The sequence below is a fragment of the Paramisgurnus dabryanus genome, chromosome 5 (genome assembly GCF_030506205.2).
Source record: "Paramisgurnus dabryanus chromosome 5, PD_genome_1.1, whole genome shotgun sequence".
Taxonomy (NCBI): Eukaryota; Metazoa; Chordata; class Actinopteri; order Cypriniformes; family Cobitidae; genus Paramisgurnus; species Paramisgurnus dabryanus.
The window spans coordinates 14,983,067-15,002,067 of record NC_133341.1 but is presented as its reverse complement, the minus strand read 5'-3'; the positions used below and the strand labels follow the sequence as shown (position 1 = coordinate 15,002,067).

At 35.9% G+C, this 19,001-nt stretch overlaps 2 protein-coding genes across 2 annotated transcripts; one reads left to right on the top strand and one right to left on the bottom strand.

Annotated features, from left to right (window-relative positions):
- Positions 1-2,285: 2,285 nt before the first annotated feature.
- crx (cone-rod homeobox) lies at positions 2,286-4,202 on the top strand. Its single transcript, XM_065267095.1, has 3 exons — positions 2,286-2,382; positions 3,034-3,185; positions 3,606-4,202. The coding sequence occupies exons 1-3, from the start codon at positions 2,286-2,288 to the stop codon at positions 4,200-4,202; spliced, it is 846 nt and encodes a 281-aa protein (XP_065123167.1).
- Positions 4,203-9,276: 5,074 nt separating this feature from the next.
- On the bottom strand, positions 9,277-12,125 carry h3f3c (H3 histone, family 3C). Its single transcript, XM_065293544.2, has 4 exons — positions 11,977-12,125; positions 11,026-11,169; positions 10,778-10,931; positions 9,277-10,660 (listed from the first exon to the last, which is right to left on the bottom strand). The coding sequence occupies exons 2-4, from the start codon at positions 11,151-11,153 to the stop codon at positions 10,532-10,534; spliced, it is 411 nt and encodes a 136-aa protein (XP_065149616.1). The 5' UTR covers positions 11,154-11,169; positions 11,977-12,125; the 3' UTR covers positions 9,277-10,531.
- Between the last annotated feature and the right edge of the window lie 6,876 nt (positions 12,126-19,001).

The window sequence follows — 19,001 nt, the reverse complement described above, 5'->3', positions numbered from 1 at the left end:
GTTTTATATTTAGGGTAATTTATACGCACAAGTTTAAAATACATTTATATACGTATCATAGACCAAATAAACTTGACATTAAAATTTGGGAAACCTGAAGGCTCTTTTTATCCTTTAAAGTTGGCTGTAGAGTTTGTGCTGTACTCAGGAGGGATGACATATATCGTGATCACAGCCAAACAAACCTGTCTGCAGTGTCCAAGCCAATCACATTCAGTTCTTCTTAATTGTCATATAACGCCTTTGCCTCTCTCTTACACACTCTTTCTCTCACTCTCTGTCACTAACATCCAAACACGCAACGCAGTACAACTTAGATTTCTAAATAAAACATGATTGTTTCTATAGCTAGAACATATTCTATTACAGCAATACTTTTAACAGCTTTGTGCAACTATACGTCTGAAATCTTCTTTAGAACTGGTTAACCATGCACTCTTTCCTTATGGCTGTTCTTCTGTCTTCTTTTCCTGTCTTCCATCATTAGTCAAATTAGCATTCTTCTTCATTCTTCATCCTTTATCCACACATCATTTAGCTCTTCTTCACTTGGTCCAAGTGATTTTTTTCCTTTTCTGGTCCTGTGATGTTGTTTTCCCAATGGGACGTTTATACATTCTGTCAGTCCTACTCTCCTCTTGTGGTCTGATGGCAAATCTCTCTTTCCTCTCTTTATCCAGGTTAAGAGACTTTTCACATAAAGCATATTATGATAATTCTACAGGGTGTGTGTATGCGTGTGTGTGCATGTTTTTCAGGTTATTTGATGTAAAACTTCATTAAAAAGACTATTTAAACATTTAAATATCAGACCATATATTTTGAGTTTTTTATATTTTTGCATTATTCTTTTGGGTAACTCTTTAAAAGGTTGTAACATTAGTAAATGTATAACTTAACATAAACAAAGAATGGTATAGGTTTTCAGCATTTTTTGATCTTTGTTAATTTTATTTGATCCTTGTACAATTGTTTATGTTTTATTAAATGGTAAAATTATCATAAACTATCATGGCTAATAAATGATGTGGAAGTATTGTAATGCAATACAATGCAATACAACAATGCTAACAAATACAGCCTTTATTGTTGTGTGTGTTCAGCAGATAAATGCGATAAGTAAAAATGTTAGACAAAATTATTTTAAATCAGTTTAAAGACTATTAAATGAAATATTGCTATGCTGAAAATTGTTAACGAAGGACTAAAAAAAATATGCACACAAGAAAGAATTTTTGAACGTTAAGTGTTTTACAATTATCGAAATTTGATTATTATGCCCTGTCACTAAAAGTCACTAAATCAAAAATTCAGTAATCGTTTACAAGTATATTTTTATATATTTAAAGTAGTTCGAAGCCTTTTACAATTTTTTATCGGATCTCGTGTAAAGAAGAAACATGCCAATAAGCGAAATAAAAGCAATATGTCGATATTTCACAAATCCACTTATAACACACATTTTGTAACAGAAAATCATCAAATATTTCATTCTTTTATTTAATAAAAACGCCGTATGACCGAAAAATGTCAGTTTGGTTTAAGGTTTTAGGGTTTTTAATTTAAAAGAAAAACTTATTTTTATTTTATTTATAAAATACTCTAAAATGCAAATATTGCATCAAATATTAGGGTACATTAACTGTAGACTGCTATTATTTTATATAGTTTGTTATAGTTTCTTTTTAATGTTTTAGCACAAAATTTCCCATTGTAGCACCACGTGTTCATAAACGTCAAAGGTGGGGAGGGAGAGAGAGAGAGAGAGAGAGAGAGAGAGAGAGAGAGAGAGAGAGAGAGAGAGAGAGAGAGAGAGAGAGAGAGAGAGAGAGAGAGAGAGAGAGAGAGAGAGAGAGATGTGCTTCATGATTAGCTGTGAGCTCTCTTATAGCTCATAATGTCCTGCTCCTGAACGGTCTCATCCAAGGGACACGCGCCTTAAGTAACGCAAGGTCTTAAACATATGTTTACAGGCCTAATATTGACATTTATTACTTTTTCTCAAATTGGAAAGAAAACGATTACCTTTTATACTCAACGCGACGCATGTATTAAACTTGAACAAGAGTGTGTTGTCCCAGATACCGAGGAGCGATAAAGCATCAACAGGTGTCTGAAAAGCCGCGAGACTGACGGACTGCCGCACGCGCCAGACGCGGGCAAAGAGGAGCAAAGCAGGACCCCCAGCCCGTAAAGAGCGTAACAGATAAAAAGTGAGTGAGGGATAGAGAGAGGGAGGGAGAGCAACAGTGAGAGAGTGTGTAAAAGACCCGACCGTCCCAAGAATGATGTCCTACATAAAGCAGCCCCACTATGCTGTGAACGGGTTAACACTGTCCGCCTCAGGAATGGACCTGCTCCACACTGCTGTCGGCTACCCAGGTCAGTTTTATTCCGATTTATTGTTTATATCTGATCAAATTATAGCCTATTAACCTTTTATTTATCCCTTGCTTTATTTATTTTGTTGTCATTAAACGACCACTTTCTATATAAAGAGAGAGGGCAAAAGTCGGGGGAAAGTTAAAAGTTGTATTTTTATACATTTGTTTTTTTTTAAAAAATTGTACATTTATTGAGATGTATGTATTTTAAGTTTTACTAATTGTAATTAGGTTACATTTAACTCTGTTGTCAGGGATAATTTTAACGTTGTAGACTTGCCAATAATAAATAGTTTTATTTAATGACGTGAAAAAAACATATTAATATTTCGATTACTTCGTAAAATACTCTATAAAATGCCTGGTGTATTGTAAAAATTATTATCGGTAATGAAAGAGACGATCAATTACTAAGAATGAAATTTAAAATAATATTGATATTTAATAGCCTGAATAAAATGATATTTCTTTCATCTGTCTTGAGATTAGACATTCCTTCTTTCTTCCACCCACATTCACCTGAAAATTTACCCGCATCCTTTTATTAAACAATAAAACACTCTCTAAATAAATACAGAAAATAAATATGTTGCTTTGGACAAACTGATGTTGTTTGCTTACGGTGTGGTGGTAATGTTTTGATGTTTAGCCACTCCGAGGAAGCAGCGTCGGGAGCGCACCACTTTCACACGCACCCAGCTGGACATCCTAGAAGCCCTGTTTACCAAAACTCGGTACCCAGACATATTTATGAGAGAAGAGGTGGCCCTGAAAATAAATCTTCCCGAGTCCAGAGTTCAGGTAAGCCCCAATATGGCCTACCTTAAACTTGTATAGAAGTCTCTTAATATCTTCATTGCTAGCAGGCCATAACAGAAGAAGTTCTGGCAGTAATGCACAATGTGACAGTTTAAAATGTACAATTTCTGTGTTCCTGTAGCTCAATTGGTAAAGTATTATGTTTGCACCATATGTTGTGGGTTCAATAGGGAAGAAACCTACTAATCATAAATCCGTATATCTTGAATGCTCTGCAAGTCACGTTGGATAAAGCAAATTAATTAATGTAAATGTAATCTAAATGTTGAGTTGTTGATCAAGTATCTTGGTTTAACATTGAAATGAAACCACTGAAATAATTTGCTGCACTGTTGATATCAATAAACATGATGCCCCTTTTGATCACAGGCAGAATCATTTATTTGAATGTCTTTTCCATAGGTGTGGTTTAAGAACCGTCGTGCTAAATGCCGCCAACAGCAACAGCAAACCAACGGTCAGCCCAAGCCCCGTCCCCCCAAAAAGAAGTCATCCCCACCCTCTGAGCTGACTTCTGACACTGGCACCAGCTCTTCGGTGGCAGCTGCCCCTGCCCCAGCCGTGCCCCCTAGTGTTAGCGTTGGCAATGCACCAGTGTCTGTTTGGAGTCCTACATCTCTATCCCCCCTTTCTGATCCATTATGTGGCTCCAGCACACCCTGTGTGCAGCGCCCAGCTCCGTACCCCATGAGCTACGGTCAGCCTACCACTTATACTCAGGCCTATAGCTCTTCTCCCTACTTCAGTGGCCTGGATTGTAGTCCATACCTCTCTCCCATGACCACTCAGCTGTCAGCCAGTGGGGGTGCTCTCTCTCCCCTTACTGTGCCCTCCATGGGCGGCTCACTCAGCCAGTCTCCCTCCCTCTCCTCCCAAGGATACGGCTCCACTTCGCTGGGTTTCAGTTCCATAGATTGTCTGGATTACAAGGACCAGCAGGCCTGGAAACTAAACTTCAGCACTGTAGACTGCCTCGATCATAAATTCCAGGTGCTGTAGGAGAGAAAGTGAAGAAAACGTGGGAGGAAAAGAGAAATTGAAGAAGAGTACAGGGAGGAAGGAGGGTAAAGGAAAAAAGACTATTGCTTTAAATGCTGAAGACATTGTGATGTTGAAAAGGATGGAATTAGCGGGACTGAGGTATGACCTCAGAGGGAATAAAAGGTGCACATTTCGAAATAGATAAATTCTGTTTCTTAATAATCCAGATCTGCTCTGTGATTGGTTGAGAGGGATGGGAATTTCCAAGTCTAATGATCATCAGTCATCATTATTAACTATTTACCTCACACACACATACAGGCACACACACAAACTCTACCTGCTTACACTTTTACAACACAAATATCCACTAAAATACCCATCTTCACATGCAATTATACAAATAACTGGAGGGGAACTTCTTAGTATCATTGCAGATACAAACTGCTTTTGTTGGACAAAGTTTTTCTTTCGATTTTTTATCATAAGTTTGTATGTTGATTTGTCTGTATAAGGCAATAGGAGTTATTGTATTGTGCTTTTAGATTGCTGTTATTTATGTATTGTTATTATGTTAACTTATTACAAATAATATGGGTTCTGTTAGAGTTAATCATTACAAACATTTAATCTTCATTTACTGACTTTATGTAATGTGGATGTATATTTTTTATTTGAGATACCTATTTGAGTGTAGAAAAATCAGTGTTGCCATTTTGTCATTTCAGATAAATTTTAATTAGAGTTAAGGTTTAAAATTTTATTCCTAGTATCAATACAGCATTAAATATGGATTTAAGATGTGTGAGCTTTGTCTAACTCTTTTTGTTTCTCATTTACTGTGGAAGATGATTGAAGTACAGTTGTCACGAATAAAAATATAATGATCAAGAAGTTAGTGTATGCTAATTCACCTCAGAATAATGGAAAAGTAAAGACTAAAAAATTATTTTTATTTTTAAATATTGTAAAGTTGATCGATTTTTTCAATTTTTACAGTGTATTAAGTACTATAAAGATAACCATGAAGATAAAACAAATAACAATGAAGATAATGTAAATGAAGAGTTTCGTTGCAAAACGAGATAAATCAGTTTTTAACATTTTTTGACAAAACATGTTTATTATTATGTTATCATGTTATTATTTTGTTTTATGGTGCTACTTAGCTTTTTTTTAAGTTATGAAGGTTTAAATCAAAACAAACCAACTGCAAACCAATTGATAACTGGAATGCACAACCAAAAAACGAAATTTCTGGAAAAAAAAAAACAGAGCAACGAAACCCTTCAAATACAAATATGCTATAATTTACACATATGCCTTTATGTTTTTATAAAAACATTAAATGTTTAACAAAGTAAATTAGAAGCATAACAACCCATTTAAATGATCTATTAGCTGCTTGGGACTAAAACGTGATATAGATCATAAGAAGTCACGATTTTGTTTATTTCATATCTTCTCCCTGGATCGGATACACAGGTGGCCCACTGTGAGAGGGCATCTGGGGGACCAGAAGGTTGGGGCGATGATGTTGTCTAGTAATTGTGTCGCTATGATGGTGTGGTGTGAGTGACTCCACCCATGTAGCCGGGTGTGCGGGGTTATTTTAGCCAATGACCTAGAGAGCACCTCAATCTCCTTACTGTCACCAGAACACTACCCTAAAGCAATTAAACAGGATTATTGAATCTCTCTGTCTCTCTCTGCCCCCCCCCCCCGTCCGCACTTCTCTTTGTATCTAAAGTTGATTTCTCTGATGTGACTCCCTCAATATTCTATTAGGCTACCTTTTCATCATTCTTAAACAAACCTAAAACAAGTTCATTAGTTTCATTATTTGAATAAAGTATCCAAGGGCACAAAGTTTGGTGTGTGTTAAATGATCAAAATACACTTTTTTGGTTATTTAACATAATTAAAATTATAATGTTAAAAACGAATCACTTATAAATTAAAATAGTGCGTAGAAACTTTCCTAAATGTGATCTTAGCGCACAGGCCTACGTGTGAACAAACGTAGAGAAAACGCGCAAGCGCATGACTTGTGCGCAGCTGAACAGTGTCAGATCTCCGCCTTTAAATTATGAGTAGGCTAAGTGTTACCTTAATGGGATATACAAGAGCACCAGTGATTGGGTCTGATTGATTAAGCATTTAAGCATGTGTACGCACGAATTTCTGCATGAGATGTGTATGGACGTGTACATGAACAAATCATGGACGTGTACATGAACAAATCATTATTTAATAAATATTTTCGTATCAAAAGTCCTTCTAAATGTACGAAAAAATTCAAGAACAACAAACCACACCTACGCAATACGTAGCCTACTCTATAATAAAATACTAGGCTATAATTATAATGTAGGCTATAAAATAATGTTGATATAGGCCTAATTTAGATTATATTTTATATTATAATATTTTCTATATTATTATATACAGGAAGTTATAGATGATTATAGCCTACTTATTTTTTCTACACATATAAAGAAGATGACAAATATTCACGCTTTTCTTCCTCACTTTTTAAATCTCTATGAAAGCGTCTGCTTAATGCCTTGTAAACGTTGTATAAATGTAATGAAAAGCCCAACAATCACTTGATCTCATGTTCGTTATCAATGATCAATCAATTATTAGTGAATGAGACCCAATTCAAGCAGCAAGAATGGCTTTTATTTCCAAAAACCTCCAGCAAACGGACAAGCAAAAGTGTGCAAATGTCTGCTTACAGATGCTGGCGTGACACTGCATGCTTCCCCTTCAAATAAGACCGTTTTCATGTTTCCGTGGATATATATTCAACTTTAAAATGCATAAATGTTTTGCCAATCATTATGACATTGTGTATCTGTAAAAAAATCTGTAGAAATTACAGTGTTACTGGCAACTAGCTGCCAGTAACTTACTGTAGATTTTACATTTATTTTATTTATTGGCAACAGTTTGTTCAAAGTTAAATGAACATGAAACATTTTCAGTCTTTATCTTCTACAGTAAGTTACTGGCAACCAGCTGCATAATAAGGCCTATACATTTATAAATGTATAAAATGATAAAATAATGCATATGTCATCATGTTTTGACATTAAACAAATGCCAGAAAACATAGAATGTTAAAACCATGCACAAATAGCAGATACAATATGCATTTAATGGTTAAAAATTGAATGAGTTTACAGAGTAAACAAGTTTAACACTAACCCACAATTCAACAAATGGACCATTTATTATTGAAATATTTTCCTATTAACCCCTTATCTTATTTCGTGTAGCTTAATTTTAACAACAAAATCTTGTATTTGATTTGTTTAGAACATACAAAGTTAAACACGCTGTAATCGTTTTGTATAAAACATTTCGATCATAGAAACAAATTTAACCCCATGCTGATTAACTTTTCCTTTTTTTGTCTACATACATCTCTTACAACTCTCTCTATATATGGAGATAATTAAGGATGTGAAGTTTTGTCATCCTTAACTCACGGGTCTCCATCTCTTTTCAGTGACATTTTTCATGTCCTCTCTCACTTGTTGTCCCCATACCCCCACCTCCACCACCCGAATGCTTCATAATCCCACTCTGACCTGAATACAACCACATGCACACTGATACAAGGAGTGTGTGTGTGCGTGCAAATATTTATGTATAGGTTGCATATATATTTCTGCTAAAGACTGCATAATGTGGCATCAAATATAAATGTTCCCATGTATACATTTATAAACAAACCCCTTCAAATAACAGTTACTGCTATGTGACTAAATATCGAGTACATATCTGTCTGTCTGTCTTGTCTTCCTTCATTTTTCTCTCCCCCTCCCCCATTTCTACAAATATTAATCTCTATCTTTCTGTGACAGATTGTCTATACTTTATGGAAGAAAAACAAAAGGAGAAACTGCTGAGCCTTCACATGTATCACATCCTCTGAAACCGTAATAACACACATGGTAGAAACAAGCAATAAACAAAGCATCACGTAGACATATGATACTTAAAGTTATAGTTCACCAAAAAATAAAACTTTTGTCACCATTTACTCACCCTCATATTGTACTAAACCTGTATGTGTTTCTGTATTCTGTTGAACACAAAAGACGACATTTTGATAACATTTGATGTAGGCACACAGTTGACGGTATTGACTTCCATTTGTATTTCCTAATTTCATGTACAGTATAAAACTTACAAATGCAAATATGACTACCCTGAAGTGCACAGTAATACATTTGGAATTGGTGTAAGAAATACTCCTGTCTGTAATAATCTCAAGGCAGGAATATACAGATACATACAGCTCTAAAAAATAAATAAAAGACCACTACAATTTGCCTTTGAGTTTCAGCAAAAGCAAACCTCTGGAGTATATAGCATAAAGTCACCCAACACCAATGGGTAAAAGACTTAAGGACATAAGAAAGATCTGATTAAAAATCAGGGTTATTCAATCAAATAATAACTTTGAAGTTTACTTTAATAATAAATGTAAATCAATACTATTGTGTTGTTTAAAATTAACTTCCTTCTTTTGCAGTATTCAAGGTGTTAAAAACATTTATTTGTTCAGTCTTCATTTTTCATACAGGCTATATATTTCTTGTAATTTGGAAAAAATGTTCACAGAATGAAACAAAAATATTTTAACTAAAAACACATACCTATAAACTTTTATAATTAATAAAATAATACAATAAACAATTTTTTAGAGTGGTCTATTTTATACAGAGCTGTATCATACAACTTGGCTCCCTCTTCTGGCCATCAACATCCTCTTCACTGTAAAAAGGACATCAGTTCCCACATTGCCCCTGTTTGCAGCCTGGTTATTTATGCATCACTAGAAGTATGACTTAAAAATACAGCCTGTTTGATAGAAACATGCAAAACTAAGGATGATACATTCTGTTTGCCTTATTATTTGGCTAGGTATAGTATGCTTTTATATATAACTGGTGACATGATTGGTTACCCTTAACTGTAAAAACTTTCTCAGATTCTGTCTAGATCTGGACTAAAGAACTAGGCCAAGTGTCCAGATGTGCGCTCTTTCTGTTTATTCATGACACTGAACAACCAGTTTGTGTAACATCTATTTATTACCACCAGAATATGAGAAATTTGGAAAATACAAAGATCAGCTTATTTAAATTTCTGAATAAGAAAAGAAAGCACAAACATGAGGTTACATTGTGTATCATGATGAGAGGGAAGGAGCAAAATTCTACCCAAAGAAAGTCAAAAGACTCAGTACTAGAGTAACTAAACATAAAGTATCGTTGCTACACTTTGTGACTCTAATGCCGATCTTTAAATTGACAAAATTTTAATCGAAATAGTAAAAATGAAAGACGGAATAAGAGAGAAAAAAGACAGAAGGAAAAGGAGAGCAAGATGTTAGCTGAACAGTGAGGTTGAATAAGAGGCTGGCTTAGAGCACCCCCCTGTGGCTGCCTGAAGTTATAACAGGAGGAGCAGGATCGGCTTTCACTACAATATGAAAAAGGGAAATTAAAAAAACACAAATTTTCAGCAGATTATTCTTTTTTTTCAAACAGTGGTAAGAACAATTTATATATGCACTGTAAAAAAAATGACACCATTTCAACAATAATAGTAATCATCAATATTACAAGTAACAACTTTTAACCAATAGATGCTGGTTTGCAGTTGAATACGATTCTGCTTTGCTGATCACATCACTCACAGACACTCACACAAAGAACGAGTCCAACCCCACACCCACCTCCACTATGTAGGACCAGATGGATGTTAAACAGGAGGTACATACAAGATGGGTCAAACAGAGGCAGAATGGGAAGGGGCAGGTCAAGGTATACGAGATGTGGTTTAGATGGATTTCTTTAAAGGTGGACCGAGGCAGTTTTAGTAGCACCCTGCTGTGGAAGTTTCCGCTCCCCTTAAGCAGACTGACCCCAGATACCACCCTGTTCTTCTATCTTGACAATGGAGTATGTGTGAGTGTGCAGGTTCAAGACTCCTCCTCATTACACATATGCTGAATGTGCTGCCCCAAGCCAGGCATGGGTGGACCTCGTTTACACTCCCAATGTGAATCTGTGAGAGTATGTATGTGTGTGTTGCTGGATGTGTGTATATATGCGTGTGTGTGTGTGCGTGCTTGTGTGTGTTTGTGATCAGCAGCACCTGTTACATGCACATATAGGTACCCTACGCGTCATTTAGACAGCACTAGCAGACTGAGACACAGTTACTCTCCATCACTGATACTCTAAACTCTACCAAGAAAGCAGGAGGAGAACAAGTGGAGAGACGGAAAGAAATAAAGAGGGCAATAGAAAGAAAGGGAGAGTTTAAGCACGCTCCCCACGAATGCGGCGTGCCAGCTGGATGTCTTTGGGCATGATGGTGACACGCTTGGCATGGATGGCACACAGGTTAGTGTCTTCAAACAGACCGACCAGGTATGCCTCACTGGCCTCCTGCAAATACACACAAATGCATACCATCAGCCAGGGCATTACAAATATAAACATATTAAAAAGCACATAGGAAACAAAAAAAGGGATACAAGGAGCATGTGCTAAATGTGCAGGTACCTGAAGGGCACCGATGGCGGCGCTCTGGAAACGCAGGTCGGTTTTGAAGTCCTGGGCAATCTCTCGAACCAGACGCTGGAAGGGCAACTTACGAATCAGCAGCTCAGTGGACTTCTGATACCGACGAATCTCACGCAAGGCCACGGTACCAGGCCTGTGGACCACAGAGACATATGCATAATATAGTATCCATTACAATATAACCTGACAAGTATTTCAATGCATCTATAAAACAAACAAGCCGTTACCTGTAGCGATGAGGTTTCTTGACACCTCCAGTTGAGGGTGCGCTCTTGCGGGCAGCTTTGGTTGCCAGCTGCTTACGGGGAGCTTTACCTCCAGTGGACTTACGTGCAGTCTGCTTGGTACGGGCCATTGCTATTCAATTTCACCTAAAAAAATAAAACATTTTAACAAAATTCAAACTGGTAGTTTATTATTTCTTGTTACTTCAATATCAGTCTCGTACATGCTTAACTATAAATGTGACTACATCTACTAAAAATAGTGCCTCTAGTTTAACACTTGTTTTGCTATTTGACTCCCGTCCCCATATGCTATTTCAGGCCACTTCCTCTAGGGCGTCAGATTACGACCAGTGAATAAAAGTAGCCACTCAGGATAGTCTGAAACAGCGTTTAAACCAATCACACAAGACTGTAAAACAACAATAAAGCAACAGCCAGTAGCATTTGAGGAGCCTAATGAACTAACCAATCACAGACTCTCCTGCCAGTTGTGGAGGCAGAGCAGTGTGTCTAAGCCCCGCCCTAAACCGCAAGATTATGGCTGCAATTTGAACAGCAACTGGAGAGAGTCCGTGCACTGAAGCAGAGGGGAGGACGTAAACTTTGAAATAAAACTCAAAATCTAACGCATGCACCGCAACAAAGATAACAAAATACTATAGCACGCTTTCTTGGGTAGCCAAATAGTCGCTTAGATTGAATAATAGGCGCGAATTTACGCCGTTTAACCGAAGTAAATGTACACACACGAAAGTGGGACGGATCTCACTGTGTCCTCCGACAGGCAAAGGAGAACCTATTTTCTCTCGCGTCTCGCCATCGGCTTTCACATTTTCAGACGATGAAAATTTAACGTTTTAACGCTTAAATAAGCATTATTTTGCGAGAAAGTTTCACAAAGCTGTGAAAAAGTACATTAGAGACAGGACAGTGATGCATTAGGCCACCTACCTCAGGTAAATGTGTTTTAATTCGCGCAGAGAAATATGTGCTCGGCTTGTCTGGCAGTGTCAGTATTTACTATCTCTCACACAATGGGAGCGGGGCGGCCAGAGCCAAAATGGCCGCGACGTCAATCATTTTCTCCCAGAATGCATCTCAATAAAACAGTTAACACAAAATTGGCAGTTTTGCAGTGAGTTATTCATTAATGTTACTGCTTCGGCCTGTTTCAATTTTAGACGAATCTGTGGATGTCTTTTACACTTTTGGAAGGGTTTTTGTTTGATGGAGAAAGAGGTCATCGGGTTTAGAGGAGGATAAAGGGTTCACCCAAATGATTAAAAATATAATAATGTGGTTTACTCATACTGACGATTCTTTGATCTCTATTTGGTAAAATATTTGTGTATTTTAATTAATTATTAATGCAGACCACTGATCAAAATAAAATTAATACAAAATGCACATACATTTTACAGTATGATTATTTTTTAAATATGTTTTTATGTCCAAAACTGCTTTTAGACACTGTATGCATGCTTCAAGATTAAATGTCATATCAGATTTTCATAGTTTGTTTTGTCCATATATTTGTTAATCTTGTTACCTTTAAGGCTTCACTGACATTTTAAGCATTATGTGCCATTTTCTAGTCACCAAAACTCATTCAATATATTTTTAAATGTGTCTTGAAACAATTACATATTTGGAACAGTGCTCAGTTTTTAATTCTGAATTTAGGCCACTGAATATTTGAGCATTTATCTCAACATTCATGAAAGCAGATCCAAAACACGGTTAAGTCTTCACTGTTAATGTACACATTAATGGGTGAAAAGACTCAATAGAATGAATTTATGCTGTATGTACCAAACATAATATTGTTTTAAACCATATGCATGGAAACACTGTCTTACAATGTCCTAGGTTTACTAGATCTTATTTTTTAAAAGCCATTTAAGAAAATAATACCTGTAAAAATAAAAGTATAAAAATCTATTTTAATTGTATTTATTTATTTAAATCACATTTTCATTTAGCAAGCGGTCCAATTTTTCTTTCATAATCAGAATTACTTGTATATGAAGTTTGGTTCCAAAACCAAATAACTTTTTTTCCATTTTTCAAAAATTTTGCATTACAATTAACATCAATCAAACTGCAGTTGGTTTGTTTTGATTTAAGCCTTCATAACTAAACATACAGCTAAGTAGCACAACAAAACACAATAAAAACATAATAATAAACATGTTTTGAAAAAAGTTAAAAACTGAGTTATCTGGTTTTGGAATCAAACACTTCATATGTACATGATAAGTTTGTACTCTGAATGAATGGTTAAGGCATTTCAAGTTCACAGCCATTTTATGGGAATGCTTATTATATTGCATATAAATACCACCTTTAGACTCTACAACTAACAGTCACATTACTATATCTATAAATAAAAAATTGCTTTAGGTTGATTTGTCCATAAAACACACATGTGACTAATAATGAACCATCATTAGTGGCTTAGATTGAGTGCAGATGTCTATTTCCTCCTATTTAAATTCAGTCAGATGAAATTCCCCTGATTTACACACACTGACTCAGCTTGATTTGAGTCAGTGTGTATGAAGGAAGGGAAATGCACCCGATGCAGTATTTTATTGCTGTATTAAACATTGCACTTCCTTGTTGTTCTGTTTTGGAAATATAGGGATTATTTAATACTTCTTCCTGCTGCCAGGTGCAGTGACGATTTTAAACAACAGAGGGCACTTTCCTCCTGAATAAAATTCATGGGTAAAGCAAATCTGATGGACGCATCGATACAACTTCATGCAGTTACTTAAAATACACTTCGAGCTGTCTCATCCGAGGTAGGTTACAACTGTAGAGACATATTTTTCAAATCAAGATATATTGTATTTTTGCAGGTTTTTTAAAGGCCTAAGAAATAGTTTATAAAAATTCTGTCATCATTTACGCACCATGCCAGTTGATGAGCAAGTAAATTTCTTTGTTTTGCTGAACACGAAGGAAGATATTTTGAGAAATGTTTGTAACCAAACCATTTTGTTATGCAATTAAAATAAAATTGGTTTGGTATGGAAATAAAAATGGAAGTCATTGGTGCTCCTGTTTTCTGCTTGATTGCATATATCTTCCTTTGTGTCCAAAAAAAAAACCAAAGAAATGTATTCAGGTTTGTAACCAACTGAGGATGAGTAAATGATGACAGAATTTCATTTTTTTGGGTAAACTACCCTTTTAACATGACCTAAACAGATAATATGAGTACATTTGATTAGCATCTTGTTTGAAACCGGTTATTGCAACCTTTAAAATTTGACCTTGATACGTTAAAATAATTAAAGACAGTCTCACATATATTACTTGTAATATAAATGTATTATTATAATACATTTATTATAATATATAATATTTTATATATATATATATATATATATATATATATATATATATATAAAACGTATTAGATGGCTTATTATAACATAATGTAAAGACAGGATTTTAGCTAATGTTACACTTTTAGTGTTGGTAAGAGAGTTTGTGCTGTTATCATTAGTATCACGGGATTTATTCAGTATTTGCGGCTTTAAACAAATGAGAAAAATAATGCCATTTAAGGATCCTCCGCCCACACTCATTGCCTGTGTGCTCTGAAAGGTCAGCCAGGTATCACAGCAAGGTGAGACTCAGTTTGAAAACAGCTAAAGGCCATATGTCCTCACCTCCACACAGATCACACTATTACACACCCGCAGTTCTGGACCAGGTTTCTTTCAAATGCTCAGATGTGCAGTGGCCCTTTTATAAGCATTTATTACAATTATTACTAGCTGCTGGGACACAGTAACATGCTTTAATGACAAATTCATATTCATATACCACCTTACTACCTACTATATAGTAGGCTATGTGAAAAGCTACCTAACATGATTATGATGCTCGAATCCTAAGGTGTGAAATACGTAGACCTTAATAGAAAATAATACAATTTATAGCTAACTCTTTTTTTAAATTGTGAAAACGTGTAACTTGGTGTACACACCTCTTGTATTATTGCCTTTCTATGACAAATCGCTTATTTGTTTCCTTCTCTTTGTAAGTCGCTTTGGATAAAATAATGTGATGGGTACCAAGAAAGCTGTTTGTATATGCAAAACACACCTATAAATTTGTAATTTGGTTATGAGTGTTTCAATGCAAAAGTTGTAATGTATTCATATTACACACAGAAATGCAAAAAAAAAAAAACACTGTTTATGGCAGGCTACATAATTTCCAAGATTGCAACAAAAAGCAGCACCATTTCTTACCATTATCTTATTAAAAAAAGATTAATCTGACATTTTATGCCCCTGGTAGCCATGTATTTACACAATCTTTCATTCAAAACATAAGTGATGAATTGCTTTTGAATGTAGAATTTGCTCTAAATGACATTATTAATTGCAATACAGAAACTACATGACACACACTGAGGGATTATTATGCATGCATGGGTTCAAATCCACTCCACTTAAAATAATGGTGCTAGCATAAGGGAAAAGATCAAAACCACTAACACAAAGCTGTTTTAATGCCAAGAGATCTTGTTCCTTACAGTATGCCCTTGAGCCAGGCACTTTGCTCCATGTTATTTCAGGGGGGACCTCCCCAGCAATTAGTGAACTATAAGTAGTTCTGAATTAAAAGCATCCGTTAAATGGCTAAGTAAAGTAACAAAACCCCCAGCAGTTGTTTGTTTCTATCTTGCCCAACGGCACTTATATTTTAAAGACACAAAGCTTTGTTCTTAGTACCAGTACTTGGGTTTACAGAGTCTCAGTTGTGGATTACCTCAATCATATACAGTAGAGCCTATACACTGAAGTATGTTTGTTTTGCTAGGTCCACTTATCACTCCACTCCTATAGGATCAGTCATGATGCATATTGTTTAACATGCAATTTGTTTGACAATTGTGTACTCAAGAGCTATGGTGTACTGTCTAATGAACTGAATGCATATATATGTATGTTTAACTTCTATATTATGCAGCACTAACTGTTGCCTTTGAAACAATCTGCAATTTTTTTTGTTAACTTGCATGTGTATGGCAAATGCACATGTGTATGTTTACATATTTTAACGTTTATCTCCAAATTTTTATTAGAATATGAAATAGTGTTTCCTCTACAAACTCCTTCTTTCTGCACACAAGTCCACTGGCGTCCAACCCCATTTCTGCTAATGGCCTGATTTGGTACCCAGGCAGAGAAAAGCAGCTCTATATATAAATTCACATCGGCGTAACCTTTGGAGCAGGCTATAATAGGTAAATGTGATTTACCACAACAATAAATGTGAATGGTGTATAGATCAGCAATCGCTAACTTAGCTTGCTCAATTGATCCTCTTAGTTTATATGTGTCTGTGACCCTCAGAAAATCTCTTTATGTCATTTATTTAATTAGTACAATGGCCACAGTCTGAACAGATGCAAGTGCATTTAAATGCATGGCTGCAGCATTTGCAACATGAGAAAAGCACAGGTCCCTTTATTCTTTGTCTATTTCAGTGTCTTGCCCAGTTGTTTAAAATTATTTATATCTGTGACTCATATCATTCACCAGATTTCAGTCATGTGATGTTTTTAGATGCATGCTTTCAGCATTGCTTTCTTTCTCCATTTGTACCAAATTACAAAATAGAAAAAATCATTGTTGTTTTCATCAGAAAATGTGGAGCATCCATGGAAATTTTTAGTATATGAGTAGCTTCAATGTATTTAAGATGGCCTGAAAATGAAAGGAACACAGCGTAACCTCTTTGAATTTTAGCGTTGAATTAATGATGCTCTACAGGTTTTGATGTTTCTATGCAACATGCCACGGAAATTCGTGAGATCAGGTTGTTCTATGGTATTTCACCCTGGGCTTACCGTTAATAGGCAACTTTCAAAAATACAAAGCATACTTTTTTTGTACTTTTATAGATGCTGAAGTGTACAATGCACACAAATTCGTAACATTTAATCATAGCATTATTAAGTTTTACAGCTTACAAAATGTAAAACATTTACAAATCTTCATAAAATTGCTGACAGACAAGTGTAATCACAATAATTTATTTATTGTGAAATTTCAAAGCAGTACCAAAAGTAGTTTAAATGACCATGTGCTGCAGTATATGAAGTACAGAGAAGTTTTAAAGTTAAAAACGTTATCGGCTTCGCTCTGTTAAAGGTGCAGTGTGTAAATTTTAGCGGCATCTAGTGTTGAGGTTGCGAATTGCAACCAATGGCTCAGTCCACCGTTCACCCGAAACGCATAGATAAGCTATGGTAGCCGCCACAGGACAAAAAATAAACATGGAGAAACCTGTATATTAAATAATGAAAATGGTTTAAAAAACAGAAAATCCAATTGAGAAACCAATAAATAAAACAACAAAAGATTTTTGTTTTTCCATTTAAGTGAATGGGGAGGACTTGCATATCATATGCACGCCAAATTGGAATTTGGGGTATGCATTGCACAATTTTCACACTCCATGCTATTTATATGCATCTACATGAGACTTGGTAGCAAAATACATATGTATTCTCATGAGATCATATTGGGTATTTATATCAAACGTATAGAGGGTATTTATATAAAACGTATAGTGAGCAGGTCTTAAGCATTATGAAGTGAAAGATGAAAGTAAAGTATTTGCCAATAACCCATACTTGAAATGTGACCTCTGCATTTAACCCATCAAGTAAATAGTGAAGAAACACACACACACACGCACGCACGCACGCACGCACGCACGCACTGAGTAATTAGTGTTAAGGTCAAGGGCACCTCAGTCACAACCTGCCAATCGTGAGACTCAAACCAGCAACTCTCGGGTTAGAAATCTCACTCTCTAACCACCAGACTACAACTTCCCCATTATTGGCCAAGACATCTTAGTCATTCCAAAGGGTTGTGTAAAGTAGGGGCTAAAGGCTTGTCATTAAAAGGTTGTTGGTTCAAACCCTATAAATTGTGCAGTTGAAAAAGACACAAAACTATAGAATCGAAGGGACTATACGTTGGCTGTACATGTTGCGGTTTTTTTTATTGCTGCTGAATTGGCACGTTTATATGAGAAGACATTCCACACCCCACGTTCATCCATGTTTATATAATGTGATGGTGTGTGTGATAGAGAAATAGATGTTCTAGGTCACAGATGACACACCTGTGTCTCTTGCCTTCAAGCCTACACATCTACCAATACTGTCAACCTATAATCCCAAAACCGTGCCGCCCTACAGCTACAAACATCCACCACAAATTCCTTCATCCATATTATATCCATATTAAGTGTTCTCATACAATGTGAATTATAAGACAAAAACACCCGACAGAGCCAAAGTCAGTGTGCCCTTACCCATAACGCCCCCATTGAAAATGACATCGCTGATCAACCATTTTATTTCAGAGTCACTCAGGCATTGACAGTGCAAGAAAGGTTAATGGCTGCTTGGTTGTGTGGACAGTAAAATCCTCTCCCCTCTGTGCAGTACAACACTAATGTAATTATACACAGTGTTGCCATGACACTGACACACACATAAACACAATGCAGCCACGAAACAAAGTCAAGTATCCATTTATTTAAATAACCGTTTGAGTAGGTGCTTTATTGAAATGATTGTATATCAAGCATTTAAACATCTCTCCCTCATTCTGTCTTTCACCCCCAATCTGAGTCACATGACAGAGGTGAAGTGAGGAAACCTGCAGGGGGTGGGGGCGATCTACACGAAATATTAATCAAATAAATGCAGCCGTCAGAAGCGATAGACAGTTAGATGATTGAGGAAAGAGAAAGAGAGAGAAAGATAGGATGTAGTAAAACAAACCCAATGAGTGCACAATAGGAACTTTACGATGCAAAAGATGAGCAGAATGGGTGTGAATTTTAACAGACCCCAAATAGGGGTAAAGGAGAGATGATGTGGCAGGCAGTGTCCAATAATTTCCCAATAATCCTCTTGACACCAA

Excerpts from the sequence above, each read along its gene's own strand:
- crx (XM_065267095.1), top strand. The coding sequence starts at position 2,286 with ATGATGTCCTACATAAAGCAGCCCCACTATGCTGTGAACGGGTTAACA. Across the intron at positions 2,383-3,033 it reads CACTGCTGTCGGCTACCCAG|CCACTCCGAGGAAGCAGCGT; the intron begins GTCAGTTTTATT and ends TTTGATGTTTAG. Across the intron at positions 3,186-3,605 it reads TTCCCGAGTCCAGAGTTCAG|GTGTGGTTTAAGAACCGTCG; the intron begins GTAAGCCCCAAT and ends TCTTTTCCATAG.
- h3f3c (XM_065293544.2), bottom strand. The coding sequence starts at position 11,153 with ATGGCCCGTACCAAGCAGACTGCACGTAAGTCCACTGGAGGTAAAGCT. Across the intron at positions 10,932-11,025 it reads AAGAAACCTCATCGCTACAG|GCCTGGTACCGTGGCCTTGC; the intron begins GTAACGGCTTGT and ends TGTGGTCCACAG. Across the intron at positions 10,661-10,777 it reads CCGCCATCGGTGCCCTTCAG|GAGGCCAGTGAGGCATACCT; the intron begins GTACCTGCACAT and ends GTGTATTTGCAG.